Consider the following 15,321-nt stretch of genomic DNA (forward strand, 5'->3'; position numbering starts at 1 on the left):
CTTCCACCCCTTCTTCGCTCAAGGATATTACAAATCAGATGTGCAAATCTTCCTTTAAGCAGGTTTTAATTAAAGGAAATTTGGGGGGAGTAGGGCAAACCACTTAGGCTTAGAAGTAGTTTTGTTTCAGCTCTACGGCACAAAAAGCTTCTGTTAGCTTAACAACAGAATCACACAATCTTGAATATTTACTATCCAGGGTGTAAAGACACCGTGTCTAAGTTCCCAGGTTGAGAAAATTTCAAAGTAAGACCAAAAACTGAATCTTGTCCTTTAATAAATGAGTGAAGTCTATTTTCCCCCTGCCACTCAATGTTAAAACAATGAAAAAATAACGCCTCTCTTGTTGGTAGACTTATTAACCAAGACTCTCTGGTCAGCTTTAATTGCCAGACTTGAGCAAATTGAGTCTTCATGAAACAATATTGCTAGTTCATAAAATGCATGCCAAAAATGATGTCCCCAATGGTCATTTTTTTACAGTTTAATTTTCCCTTTCATTATTTAGTCTTCAAAAGGTCTCCAAGGGAGTCAGAACATTTTTTGTTGTTGTTGTTTTTATCATTGCCACCACCAATTTTCTTTAGTAAAACTTACAAAGAAACAAATGTTCTTCCTGTTAATAGAAATTATGGAGACCTCTAATTCAGAATTTGCTACCAAGTCTTAATGTCACATTATGTAATACTTGGCAATGTCACAAAGTTTTGAACGCACATATCCATAGATAACTGGGATTTCCAGGAGGCTATTTTATTATTTTCCAGGAAGATATGTTGTTATTACTGTATCCTCAGTGTTCTGAGTTGGTCATGATTTTCAGTGACTGATGTTCATAACTTTAAATTAAAATTACCTTTTATCTTAAACTTACATCATCATCAACCTAGTTTCTTATGAATTTCTTGGTTAAATCTCATGGTGTTTCATGATACATATATGCATCAATGGCATTCCTAGAGTATAAGCTTCCAATAATTTCACAAGCAAACAACATGCATACATTACAGTTCACAGGAATTATCCATACCTCTTTTTCTGAACAAGATATATCTGTTTCCTTTATATATTCTCACCCCTATTACACAATTTTGCCTATATTGTGCCACTTTATTTTTATTTTTTGCTACCTAAAACTTACTTAGGGTAAGATAATAGAGCCATAGAGACTTTTACCCTACCTTAATGTGCCATAATAAGAATGCTTGAAATTCACCCCTAAATTATAGCATGAATGGGTGGGAAAATATCATTCCAAACTGTATTGCCTGTTAAAAATCAGCATGCCGTAGACGGAGAAGCACTGGCTTCCTGATGGAGCCAGCAATTCTCTGCTTGTTCCTGGTTCATCCTGGGCAAGAAGCTAAACATCTGTTAGAGATGCACTGGTCATCCTGCTCACTCTGACCTCTGTCCCTTCATAACAGACCTTTATGAACAATTATATGCCAACAGATTTGGAAAGCTAGAAGAAATGGATAAACTCCTAGAAACATACAACCTACCAAGACTGAATCATGGAGGTATAGAAAATCTGGAAAGACTGATTACTAATTAAAAAAAACCTCCCAACAAACAAAAGCCCAGCATCAGATGGCTTCAATGGTGAATTATACCAAACATTGATAGAAGAATGAATATCATCCTTCTCAACTCTTCGAAAAAATCAAAGAGGGAGAAATACTTCCACACTCGTTTTACAAGGTCAGCTTTACCCTAATACCAAAAAACAGACAAAGATACCACAAGTAAAGAAAATCAAAGGCCAATATCCTTGATGACAAAAGATGCAAAAATCGTCAACAAAGTATCAGAAAACTGAATTTAAGAGTATATTAAAAGGGATATACAAAAGAAGCCCCATCGAAACTGGAAGGAGGGGACGCTGAAGGACTGGTCCTACTACACCTACGTGTGGTGTTTAAAAATCGGGAGCGATATCTCAGCTGCGGAGTTTCTATCTCCTCCCCCACCCAAGAGCCAGGGGTCTCAGCCCCACACCAGGCTGCCCAGCCCAGAACGCCTCATAACTTCTGGCTGTGAAAACCAGTGGCGATGGTGGCTGAGTGAGACGGAGGAACATTTTTTGTATTTGGGTGAAAAAATATCAAACATTTTACCCAATTTAATTTTCAAAGAATGATGTCCATAGAGATATAGTCCATACTGGTTTGTCTTAGTTTGAACATGATCAACAGATTCTATTTTTCTATAAGACCAAGGTGACCGTAGAAAAGTGTTTCTCCACATAAACTGAGCTGTAAAGTTTATTTTCTGTAGGACCTACCCAGTAAGTTCTAACTGGTAATGGAAACAGAGGTTAGGCTGCTAATAGAGTAAAAGAAACCACTCTTTAAACCTGCTTCAGGCAATAAACTCCTGTCTGCCCCAAAGTTGTCTTAGAAAAGATAGCCTAAGTAATCACTATGCTTTGGACCTCATGCATAATTACATCATGCCATCAATATCTTCTTTATAAGAGGGGTGTGCTTTTTATAACAGTGTGCTTAACCAAACGGAGGTAGGAAATTCAAGTTTGGATAATTCAGATTGCTATGATTTATTTGTACCTAAAGAGAAAAATCACAAATTAAGTTCATTGTCTACAGAAGTAGTAGACTGTCTGAGATCATTGCCAATTTTCTTCCTCTTTTTTTCCCCATAATCTCTTATTGAATAATTATTTTATTTTTCGCTTGTACATAATCTAAGCAAGCTAGACACAAACAGGTATATGTTTCTTCAAGGAGAAAAACAAAATATAATAGTTAAAGACTATGTCTATAGTTAGTTAACAAATTGCAGGCACTCTAGGTTTGGGGAGAAAGTTTAGAAGACGACCCCCTCTGAAATGGACACTGGTAAGAGGTAATGTAAAACTGAACAACCCACTTTGAGAGATGTTCTGTAAATGACCCTCTGTGTAGGCCATGCCATTTCCTCAGGCTCTGCATTGAAACATAAATCTGCTGTGATGAAACATGAGCTATAATTGTGAACACTAACATATTTATGAAAAGCACAAAAGATGGATAGAGAGAAACACTGAGAATAAGAATTTGCTTTTCTACGAGTAACAGAGGTAGTGTATCTGTGAGGCAGTTGATGGTGAGCTCAAAATGATTTTGATTTACTGAGTATGAGAGGCGTAATACCAGTTTTCTTAGGCATATTAATTTGGAGTCTTTCAACAGCTTTAGAAATTCAATATTATTTCTGCTTGAAAAGTGAGCAGACTGAGGCTTAGATGTTGCATGCTTTCCCTAAAGTCACACAGTTGGTATGTGGTTTTGACAGTATTTGAGGGCAGGTCTGTCTGTCTCTAACATCTGGGACTTTTCCATAAGCTCCTTCTCAGCTGTCCAAGTGTTCCCTCCACTAGAATTTTATATCCTTTAGTGAAACAATCCCCAGGCATCATTGCAAGTTGGACAAAATGCTCCAGAAAGCTTGCCAACTCAGATCCAGAAACAGGCAGTGCTTTGTTTGTTTGTGTTTAAATAACTTCTTTCTCCAAGAGCCTTAGTTTTGAGGAATGTAAGTTTCTGAATGAAGAAATCGGTATTACCACTACTGGAAAGAAATCATTTATTCTCTCTATTAATTTATCAGCATTCTGATTTTTAGATTATTTTCCATGAGATATGTTAGTTTGAATCTTTGACTGGCACTGACTGCTCTTAGAGGAACTACAAATTCAAGTTTCTGAAACGACATAGAGGAAAAAAAAAACAAAACTCCATTGGTGTTCCATGGATTTTCCTCTGGTTTTGTTACAAAGATGTCTCTCCCAGAGCAATACCAAAGAAAGCTGGATTGCTCCAATCCTCTCACTGCCTTTACATACATATGTTGGCCCTCTGCCTCAAATGCTTTCTCTGCCCTGTCTCTTGAAAAATCTCCCATCCTCATTTAAAATACAACTTCAAATGCTCTGTTCTTTTGTGAAATTACTCTGGAATCCCCCAACTAAAGTCAATCTCTCTTTCTTTTACACTTCCATGAAATTTTGCGCACACCACTGTTATATTTACTTGGCAACTCCTTCTCTACAATTCTCTTTCCTCCTTTAGTCTGCAATCTACCCAACCACGTAGAGGAAGTCAAGGTCACCTTCGGTATCCCAGCACCTATTATAGCACCTGGCATACGGAAATAATCCTCAATAAATATTTGTAGAAATTAGATTTAAAAACCCAGGCAATCTTATCTTTGAACACTTGTCACTTCAGGAAGATGTAAGAAGATGAATACTTATCAGAAGCCTACTTCCTTGAAAAGCTTAATGGAAATCACGATTGTTGAATCAAGTTCATTCTAAGTTCACTGAACTTGATTCATTGCTATTAAATTTTCTTTTGTAACTTTTCTTTTGTTTGTAATTGACCTCTCCATATTTAACACAAACTTCCCCTTATAGAATCATACGATGCCTGATATAACAGGAGAAAAATTAAGCCTCAGAAAGTCAATGGACTCACCCCAATTCACATAGCTGGTGGGAGAGGTAAAGTAGAACTCTGGCTCTCTGAGCTTTTTTGTTACTCTTTCTAGAGCACCAATGTGCTATGGAAAAATAATAACAACCTTTCTAAAAGCGTGTTTATGGCTCTTTAACCTATTCTGAAGAAAACCTACTCTTTAATTGTCTCAGTGGACACCATACCATGGGAAAAGTTGCCACCAGGTTTGGTGACTTTCCAAAAAAATAAAGGCCATTCATAAATTCAATGTTAGAGATATTAATCCCATATTGAGAATTGTAGCTTTTTTTCCTCAATGACAAAACAATAAAATACAAGCCCATATACATCTAGCCACACTGACTGCCAAAAATGAAATGAGATATTGCACTGACCATAGTCTGTGTTTTCTGGCTCCCAACAATTTGATGGCCAAAAATAGGGTGTCTGTGGAATGAAAAGAAGTAGAACCCAGGTTAGACACATAAACCATTACAAGAGTTTTGGGTTTATGAGCTGTGCTTATATTTAGCAATTGTCTAGAATAGTTCACTGAAGGTATGTTTGTAAGACAGAAAACGTACTCAGAGAGGCACAGCGAAGTTTTTCTTGTACACGCATTGGCTGTGCAATTGTTCACCCTCCAGATCTGTGCAGCACCAGGGGGTATTTCAAATGTCCTACATTTGCTGCAGTTTTATGCCAACTGACATACACATAAAAGGTCTGATTGCACTATTAAAACAAAAAGCCTGAATCCACAAAGACTGAAAGCAGAGTATTATTATTCAGGAAGACTCAGGATAAAACATGTTTAACTATAACCAATTGTTTTCTATGATTAGTGTATTTCAGCATCACCTTCGACAGATCCAAAAGCTCAACCATCAAAATCTTCCCCTTAGGTCCAGCAATTATTTGCCTTGCTCTATTAATTATATAATGCAACTCTTAACATTAGCCAACCAGATTTAAACAACTTTTTCTCCTCACTTTCAAAAACAATTTCTATATAAAGACACTTATTGCTCTAAATTTTTTAAACTGTACAAACCAGAAGTCATTTTTTTTTAACTAATAATGTCTTAGCTGATTGATGTGATTAACAATAGACAGGAATCTGATTCTGATGAACCTACGAAGAAAATGTCTGATCAGAAAAACTCTATTGTGATCGTTGATATTTTATATTTTCTACGATGGCTTTTCTATCTCTGTTATCTGGACGTGCTTGGCTCTGGACTGTGAGGACATTCAATAGCCATCTGTTTACTCCATCAAACCCTGTTTTCTGGGATGACAATGACGCCAGGACTCAGTGAAACAGTGACTGCAGACAGCAGCCGTGTGGACTTATTTACGTTTTTTAGTTAATGGTATAAATAATCTACGTGTAACGAGCATATCTGGAGTAATGTCTGATTTCCTGCTTGATGACTCTACCTTTTAGAAATGGGATTCTCAAGAAAGGGTAAAAGATAATTGGGACAAGTGTTTCTTTCTGAGGACAGCCTTTCCAAGCTGTTCAAGACTCCCAGGGAATTCTGATTTCCTCTCTAGTCATTCTTAGCATTTGATGCAGCAGCATAAAGAAAGCTACTAACATTAGTTCTGTACACCTGTGAACAAAATGGCAGCAGAAATTTAGGGGGACAAAAGGTTGAACCAGCAAACAAGGAGGATATCAAGGCTTTATACTGCCCCCCCCCCCCTCACTTCTCATGTGAATCCCACTTGATCCTGTGGGAGATGAATCTTTGAGGATTTGATTTCTTAGAAATAAAATTGGGTAAGGATTCTAGAAAAAACATTGGGGGACAAAGCAATTAAAATCTTGCTTTCATGTGGGCTGCTAGTTTTTGAGATACTTCTCATAGAGTTCATTATTCCCTTTTGGTTGCTTGTTTGTTTGGGGAGTTGTGTGTGTGTGTGTGTGTGTGTGTGTGTGAGTGTGTCCATGTGCGTGTCTGTATGCACACACATGCACGCAAGCACACACAGATACACACGCACATCTATTTATCTTACATTTAAAATACTTATTCGAGTCAGATATATACTTTTTCCCCCTTCAAACTACAAAAAAAATGTTCTTGCTACATTCTTATGATTTTTCTTTATTCTTTTATTGTTTACTTTAGTGAGAAATTCCTGAATGTAAAAATAAAAGAAAGATGCTATTTTATTCTGTAAAATATGGAAATGTCATTAAACCAGCATTTTTCACTAATAATGGAAGTCTTTTCCTAGGAAAAATATTTTGATTTATAGTAAAAGGCAATTTAACAAATAGCAAACTCTTATAGTTTGCTGGAATTAAAAAATATACTTTTACAGTTCACATAGACTTCAAGATATTTTAATATATGCGTTTCTCTGCTTTTCAGTGTTGGCTTCATTAGCTATGATAAAACTGATCCCAAACTGTCCAACCATTGCTCAATAATCTTTGGCACATATATTAATATGGTGAAAGTCATGACAGGGACCTGGATAATCATGTCAGACCTCAATTCCAATTAGCTAAGAGAGGGTAATTAGACAATTGTGAGTTTACATTAATACAAAAATCACATGATTAAAAATGTACTAAAAATGAGACAAATTTACATATTGTTGCATGCCACTGAAATTAAATTAAGAGTTCTGTTTGTCTCAAACTCATGCCCTGAAGCTTGTTCAGATTCCTAATGATGGCTAAAATGTCAATCATTCACTGGAAAAATTGTAAACAAGATATTGCAAGTTTTCCATTTTAATTAGTGATTTTTAAAATCCTTCCACGGAGTTGAATTTCTGTTCAACGTAATAAAGAACTTTCTGCTACTTGGAACCAACACAAAAATGGAAGTAAACACCTTGAACAATAACGTGTGTTCTATTATTAGAACTGTTTAAATGTAGACTGACTAATGCCTTGGTAGATATTACAGCAGGAATTCAATTTTTCTTGATTTTTGTGTGTGTTTTTTTAAAATTCTGGTTTTACGATTCTATGATTATTAGACTTACAAATATGTTATATTTAGATCATATTTTAAATGTAGATGGATTGTTAAAATAGATACTATTTACTATTTAGCATTAATTAGTGTAATTTAAAAGATTATTTATCTATCATCCATCTAGGCACATTGAACTTGATGACCTTCTGTCGATATCTAGTAGTGATGTAATTCATTTCTCATTTGAACCCATTCACTTACTTTGTTCTAAAGCCCTTTAAAAAGTCTCTCCTTTTCTCCAGAATGAATGGTTGTCCATTCTCAGCTTTGCTCATTTTTGACCCGTGAGCAAGACAAAGACATTTAAACCTGGTCTGCCTACTAATTTCAGTCTGAGAATCACAAGAGCAGAATCAAAGTTCACAAATTACGCTAATTCAAGTCATCATCACTAACTTTTGGCCATGTCTGAGCTAGTTTTAAAAAAAATTTGAATTAGATAATTCTCAAGAGATAGACTATTCAATGCCTCCCTTATAGATATATGTTCTTTTATGCATGCACAATTTTACTTGTAGAATTGTGAAGCTGGATAAAAGTTTATATTTAGACATAAAAAAAAACCTTTTCATTCAGAATTGTGTTTACAAAGTTTACTTACAGTCTCTATATGAAAATTTTATGAGAAAATAAAATATATGGAAAATGTAATCCTGCAATAGAAAATTAACTCCTTTAAAAATCAAACAGTACTAGTAATACTTAAATAATTTGTTTGCTAATCACGAATAATTTTGTTTATTAAAATGTTAACCTTAGGAACCCTAGTTACTCTAACTTAATAAGCTGTTCTAAGCTACCATTACTTGAACTTTATCTGTATAACGTTCTACTCTTTTAAAGCCTTTTAAAACTAAGTAATTTAAGTACTTTAAATTCCTTAAATACTTAAGTCAGTATCACAGTTTTAAGAGACTTTTATCCCCTAGCTATTCAGTTCAAAAAGTCCTATGATTATTTGCCTTGGATACAAGCACTAAGAGTGTTCTAAAGGGGACAATGATATCTGAGAACACGTTTTAAAAACATATCCCCTCTTTGCTCTCAATTTCCCCAAGCAAGTTCTTAGGCACCCAACCTTCTGATCAGTCATTGATTTAGAGACAGAGCATCTAATAATATTCAGAACAATTGAGAAGAATTCTCCAATATTTGATAGGTGGACAACAGAGAGAATCCTCTAAAAATACCGATAGGAATTAAGCTAGCGTTTGAACTCTGGCATTTTATGTGCCCTATGTTTATAGGCTAGAATCTACTAGTCGGTTACTAATGAATCACAATCTATCGAATGAAATGTAGAATACTCTTGAAATAAAACACTGTGAACTCAAGTGTCAATTGCATGTTCAATGACTGAAATAAGAGTCCACAATCCTTTCCTGACAGAATAATACTGTCTTATTTGAAAATGACCTAGACTGACGCTTGTTGGTTTGCAAGTTATCTGTGGTATCCTGTCTCAGATGAGTATACACATGTAAAGCATCACGTATATCAGTCCTCAGAGACTTGCACAAGGTCCTCAGATACCAGCCTGCAGAGGGCTTGCATAATTAGCTAAATTATATCCTGGAGCTTCAGGCATTCTTTAAGAGTTTACTTGGACTAAAGATGATTCTGGATCACAGGTGGGGTCCAGAGTATAATAAATTTAGTTACATCTCTCAATTTCCTTCCTAGTAGCTTAATGTGATCTACTGATAAAGAACTCTCCTTTCTTCATGAATTCCAGTAAGAAACTCCCTGAATTTCTCTTAAACCTTTTATATAAAAAATAAATCATGACACAATTTATCTTTCATAAATCATCTTACTGAGCACACTCCGTCTCTGTTTATTGTCTTTATGTCTTAAATTTAACCATTAGATTCTAACTAGCCTAAGTCAAATAAGTCATAATTCTCAAATTTTCTATACCAACAATTAACAAACAAAATACAGTCTTCTGTTTTACTGTTAAAGAATATTTTCATTAAACTTACTTGAAACCGGTAAAAGGTGCCATCATCCTTGAGTGTGAGGACATGATCTGAGATTGGAAAGAAGTAGCCGTGAGCAGCCATTAATGTTCCCAAATGGAGGGCCTCCACTGTTTTATGAAAACAAACAAAGAAAACTTTTTAAATTATTAATTTACAGGAGTGTAGGCTTGTGTACATTCTTTCATCCAAATTCTTTTGAACACATTCTTTCATCCAAATTCTCGACACCCTGAAAAACCTGTTTTGTACTTTTTCTTCTTTGTTCATCTCTTTTAACAAGGTACTGAGATGGCTCTGGTTTCTGGTAGTGACTGTGCAGTGATTAACTTCACCCTGTGATGACCAGCCCACGAAAACATAAAGTTATGAAATATTGAACCTGGAATACTATTCTGAAATCATAGAATCTGACTCCTTCATTTTATAGATGGAACATATTTTGCTATGTCTTCATGTTCATCCACATATCCACAAACAATTCTATTTGGCATTTATACAGCACTTTAAACTTTTAAATGTGTTGCCACTTTCACTGTCCCCGGCCTGTGTGATAAATTTCAAATACTATCGCGATTTTTCTAGTGATGTGAACCATTATTATGTGATGCTAACAGGGAATGTTAAGGCATCTAGAACCATTTATACTCCACTGAGTAAGCCTACAGTCCTGTGAGCATTCTAACTGCTCTAGCTTTTACTATTCTATATACAGTATTCAAGATATGGACTAAGAAGAGGGTTATTGGACAATGAAAACATTATATTTACCCAAAAGGATTGGAAATGGTTGGGACACAATACTGTAATAGTCATACTCCATCTATAGCAGCCAACAATTTCTTCCAACAAAAGGATTAAAATTTTTGATTAATAGAGTTATCACTGCATTTGTGCAGAGACAACGTAAGTTTGCTAACTTGAAGTCTAGAATATGAAACTATCCAAAACATTTTTAGTCTAATATAAGCATATATGAATATAGTAAATCCAATATCTTGGATGTATCTATGTTTGTGTATCTTTATACACAATTTATTTATAATTTATTTCAGTTTCTTATACAAGTAGCTAAAATGGTTTTTTAACCCTAGGATTCTCACAGCAATTGCAGGCCTATGTGGATCTATCTATAACTCCAGCCATCAATGATGAGGAGCTGTGACAATCCAGCCAGTCCTGAGTCACTAAGATGCCACTAGGTGTTTTGGTTCTAGGGCCTCTTGAGAGGAGCTCTGGTGCAGACTAAGAAGAGCCACTACCAGAGCACAATCTAACCACCTCCACAAATGACACACCCAAAGGGCAGACTCGACAAGCATAATAGCCTGGCTAAAGTGAATCCTGGTTCATGAGGTCAGCTATGCACACAGTTCCTCTATTGTAATCACGGCCATTCCTCACAGCCAATCAGCCAGAGGTTTAATCCCTCCCACTGACGTGCCAATAGCAATCAAGGCTCAACCACAACAGGAAGGCACACACAACCCACACAAGGGATACCCTAAAGCACCCAGCTAATGTGACCAAGGAGACTATGCCACTGGGCCCCATAACATATATAATGTCACTGCCTATGCCCTGCCTGGGACCACCTAGTATGAGAGCCAAAGTGACACAAAGTATGAGATGGGTGTATGAGATACAACCATCTGCAGATGATTGCCACTTGTTCAGGGCTTGGAGGCTCCTGCCAGAGACTAAGTTGCAAAACAAATCTTGCTGCCACTAGTGCCATGCTTGGGGCCACTTAGCAAGAGATATAGGACATACTGAGGCCAGATGCTTCTTGGTTGGGTTTTGTGAACCTTTGAGAGATTATTTTAGAAACATCCCTAGCATAGGTCAACACAGGGCAATTGCATGGAAAGGCCCCTGGAAGCAGCTTGGGTGGCCCTGCAAGTTGGATTGGGCAGGGTCTCAGGGAATCACCAGGGCAGGATGAAACGTGTTAGCCATGTTGATGGAGGTTCATACTTGGCATCCTTCTGTACCTGCAGGCTGTGTGGAGGGAGGGCTCAACAAAGGAACAATGGTGTCTTCTAGCACTTCTGTCTGGAAAAAAGCTACCCCTCCATCCCTTGCCCTGTAATGAGACAATTCAAGTCTTTCAAGTGTGTCCCTGCACAGAATGATCTTTTTCTACAAAAGAGGTGTTTTTTTTTAATGAAAAAAATTATATATATATATATATATATATATATATATATATATATACACAATTTTCATCATTTTGCACACACTTTTAATTCAAAGTCAAAGCCTTCTCAAAGCCTGTGCTGTCTAAAACTATATACTCACATATTCTGAGATTCTTATTAAAATTCAGGAGCTAGTGTGATGTTGTAGGAAGACAAAATACTTTGGAGATACCCACTAGCTTTTGTTACTTAAATTCTCCTTACCTCTCGCATCTATTCATCAAGTTTAACAAACTCCCCTTGAGGGTAGTATAAGAATCAAACAAGAATATACGTGAAGAAGTTGGATGGCACCTTGTGCATAGTAGATACTCAGTAGATGATAATTATTGTGCTTCATTATTTACATACTGAATGATTTTCACTTGTCTCCAAAGTACTTTCAAGAAATCCACTTTCATTATTTTGCCTTCGATTAGGTTGAGTGAAGGAAGCTGACAGTCCTAAGTAGCATTAGCCATTTGCACCTCCTTTTTTGTGGATTATCTATAAAATTAAAATGGCTGGAGGATCTCTGAGGATTCCTGGCCCAAAATAGTGAGTGGCTGCTTACAGCTTTGGTCTTGTTCTGAGTTCCGGTCAGGTAGCACTTGGGAGAGCAATGTATTATATCCATTTTAGGATTTCAAAATTAGGTGGCCCACCTAGTATCTTATCACAGCCATCTTTATTCATTTTATTCCCAGCAATCTGTGGACTAGGAAAATATTATCATCACTATTTTCTAGAAAGAGAAATTGAGTTATGGCACACGAGGAAGTTTGCAGAGTATAGATACAAGACAGGAAAACTGTGATGCCCAGAGATAAATAGCAAAGAGCTTCTGAACTCTAAGCATAGGAAAGAGTGTGACCAAAATGAAACAAAAAGACAATAACAAAACTGTTGAGTGCTAACGTGTTGATGAGGATTAGAAAAATGTAGCGAAAGTAAATATAGGTAAACTGCAGACAAGAAAATCAGAAGCAAATGAACATAAGCATGTTCTTACCTTCATGCATTTTAGATACTAACTCTGTGATAGATCGTACCTTTCTAGAGGACTAGGTGCATTCTGCAGGTTTTCTTCATGTAGCACTACCATAAGTACATCTGCATGAATGTTTGCTGATTAGAATAATAGAGTGAATTCCTTAGTAACTTCTACCTTTTGTAAATTTGAATAGAAAATACTCTATTTTTGTTTGATTTGATCATATAAATCCTCATTTTACTACCCTACCAAGATATAGTCATGCTCCATTATTTTATTAATAGGAATAGCTGGTTGTGACAAATTTTTTAAATGCCTTGATTCAGTAGGTGTATTTTTGTGGGGGTATCGATAAGATCAAAATTCAGTTTCTATATGGGTCACACACATTTCAAATGTAGAGATCAAATGAAACCATTTAACTTAATATTAAGAGGACTCAACTTCTAGCAAAGCTTATAAAATGATTTTGAGGTCATTGGTCAAATAGCAACCTAGAGAGATTGAGATTGTAGAAGTTACATGCTCTGGAATTCTACACAACATAATTTGCTCCATCACAAGGCCTCAGAGAACATGGCACCAGGACAGAAGAAATGCTCAGATAAAGAAATAGGGAGTTGGGATAAATTTTCTGCTTCATTTAAGACTGTAAGTTGAGAATAGCAACAGCAAAAGTAGCTACTGAATCAATATATGCTGAATGAGTGAATACATACACTTATGATCCAACGACACAGAAAGAATATGAAAAACATAGTTCTGCATGAAAAATGTTCAACTAGGTATTTTATGTTGCGATGAGAAGGAGCTTGTGCCTCTCTTCCAAGATTATGTGAACGTTCATCATCTTTTCAAAACACTTTCATAAGCTTTTGAGGTGGAACTGTTGTAGGTATCTTCTTATGAGAAAGATAATAGTGATCTCCGCATAAATGGCATCATTGTCACTAAAGGTTCTTAGCATGGGCTTGAGGTCTTGTTCTCAAGGTCGAATTGTTTATTGTCTGTGATAAACATGAAGCTACACTTCCTCATGGTCCTGTTGCTCCTGAATCTCAGCACAATTTTCATCTAATAAGAATCCGGAGGACCACTGACAGTCTTGGAACAAAGTGTTGAAAGTTTAATGAGTAATCCATCAAGATCGCCTTCCCAATAATGGCACAGCAGATGGCCCCGCAACAACTATGCTTCTCGGCAAAATAATCACTAATTAATCTTGCCCATGTGCTATTCACATCACCCACACATCTAAATAAACTTCAACAACAAGCCTACCCTAAGATGTCAGTTTATTTTTCATTTTGGATATTTAAACCATGAACAAACTGAGAAATAAAAACCCGTTTCCAAACAACTGTTACTATGTGACCAGTCTCGTGCAGTTTTGTTAAGCCCGATGCATTCATCACTTGGCTTCACCCCTGAAGCAATGGAATTATCAAATTCCTTTAAAAGCAAAAGTAATTCTACACCACATAATTTGCCTTTGGGTCACAACTACTTCAGAAAGTTAATAGGATTAAAAGCATGTTATAAAGCAGGCTTGTGTATTCAGTTCTATATTTCTATACATAGAAATACATATTTCTACATTCACAACATATTTTCAAAACTCAGTAATATTTTCCTTGTCCAGAGATCCTACTTCTGGCAACTTCACTCCCTCCCAAATACAGGCCATAATTTTGAACTGATGGGAAAATGCCTGGGAGTCAAGAAAATAGTAATAAAATACTCACTAAATCCTCCATTTTTCATTCCTGTCATGAATTATTTACTTTTATGTGTATGTATTAACAAATGTGATTATTGCATTATCAGTACAAGGCATACTAGATGTAGTAAATATGATTAGTGTATAGGGAGAAGTATTTTAGAACTAAATCCACTCAAAACAGAAAAAAAGAGAAAATGACAGCTGACGGTAAGTTACCAAGAAAAGAGAAAAGCTAAAAAGTAGACAGAGGTAAGTTACTAAATACTAAAATAGGCATTCATCATGATGATTCTGAGTCATAAAGGAAAGATTTTTGTTGAACTTGTTATTTTCTGTTTAAGAAGACAGGGAAGGGCTCATTTTAGAAATACTTAAAAATACCATAATTTTTTTTTTTTTAGAATTGGCACTTGGAAAGGTAAGTCATGTGGAAAAATCACATAAAATGCAGAACATTTCATTCTCCAACAAGGCCAAATAAAAGTGAACTATTCTTATATTTAGGAATTTCTGAGGTAAGTCTCTTTTTCTCAATAGCAGGAGTTAGTGAAAGAAATAAGTATTTTGGGCTTTCCTCTTTTTATTGTCAACCTGATTTCCACTACTGTTGATTTTTATTATAGCAATCACAAGTCAGGATTTGGAGGTGAATAATACAGTGATATAGATAAGGTAAAATATATTTTATTAAGAAGAAATAAAAACAGAAGCACCATTTAAACCAACTTTGAGCAATGAACCAAGCAATTAATACAAATAAATGACATTTCCAAATGAAGGAGCAGAGTACAGGGGCGAAGCAGCCAGGCTGTGCCAGCCTGTTGCTAGGGTTCAAATCTGGACCCTCTCATTTGCTAGCCGTGTGACCTGGACAGATGACGTATATTCCCTGGGCCTGTGTCCTCCTCTGTAAAACGAGGATGATAAGTTACTGATGTCAAAGGTCTCTTGCGAGGATCATTTGAAATAACATG

The 15,321-nt window shown here is 36.0% G+C and overlaps 1 protein-coding gene across 6 annotated transcripts in view; it reads right to left on the reverse strand.

The window, feature by feature from the left end:
* Positions 1 to 15,321, reverse strand: part of RGS7 (regulator of G protein signaling 7) — a 439,185-nt gene that overhangs the window by 84,063 nt on the left and 339,801 nt on the right. For 4 of the 6 annotated variants that reach the window (XM_019746833.2, XM_019746838.2, XM_019746835.2 and 1 more), the window contains 2 exons: positions 9,454 to 9,560; positions 4,859 to 4,910 (listed from right to left, as the gene is read on the reverse strand). In XM_019746833.2, coding sequence (XP_019602392.1) covers positions 4,859 to 4,910; positions 9,454 to 9,560 — 159 coding nt within the window. Of the gene's footprint in view, positions 1 to 4,858; positions 4,911 to 9,453; positions 9,588 to 15,321 lie in introns of all 6 variants that reach the window. The other 2 variants (XM_074316786.1, XM_074316787.1) reach the window with 1 other exon arrangement.

This window comes from Rhinolophus sinicus, linkage group LG12 (assembly GCF_036562045.2).
Source record: "Rhinolophus sinicus isolate RSC01 linkage group LG12, ASM3656204v1, whole genome shotgun sequence".
Lineage (NCBI taxonomy): Eukaryota > Metazoa > Chordata > Mammalia > Chiroptera > Rhinolophidae > Rhinolophus > Rhinolophus sinicus.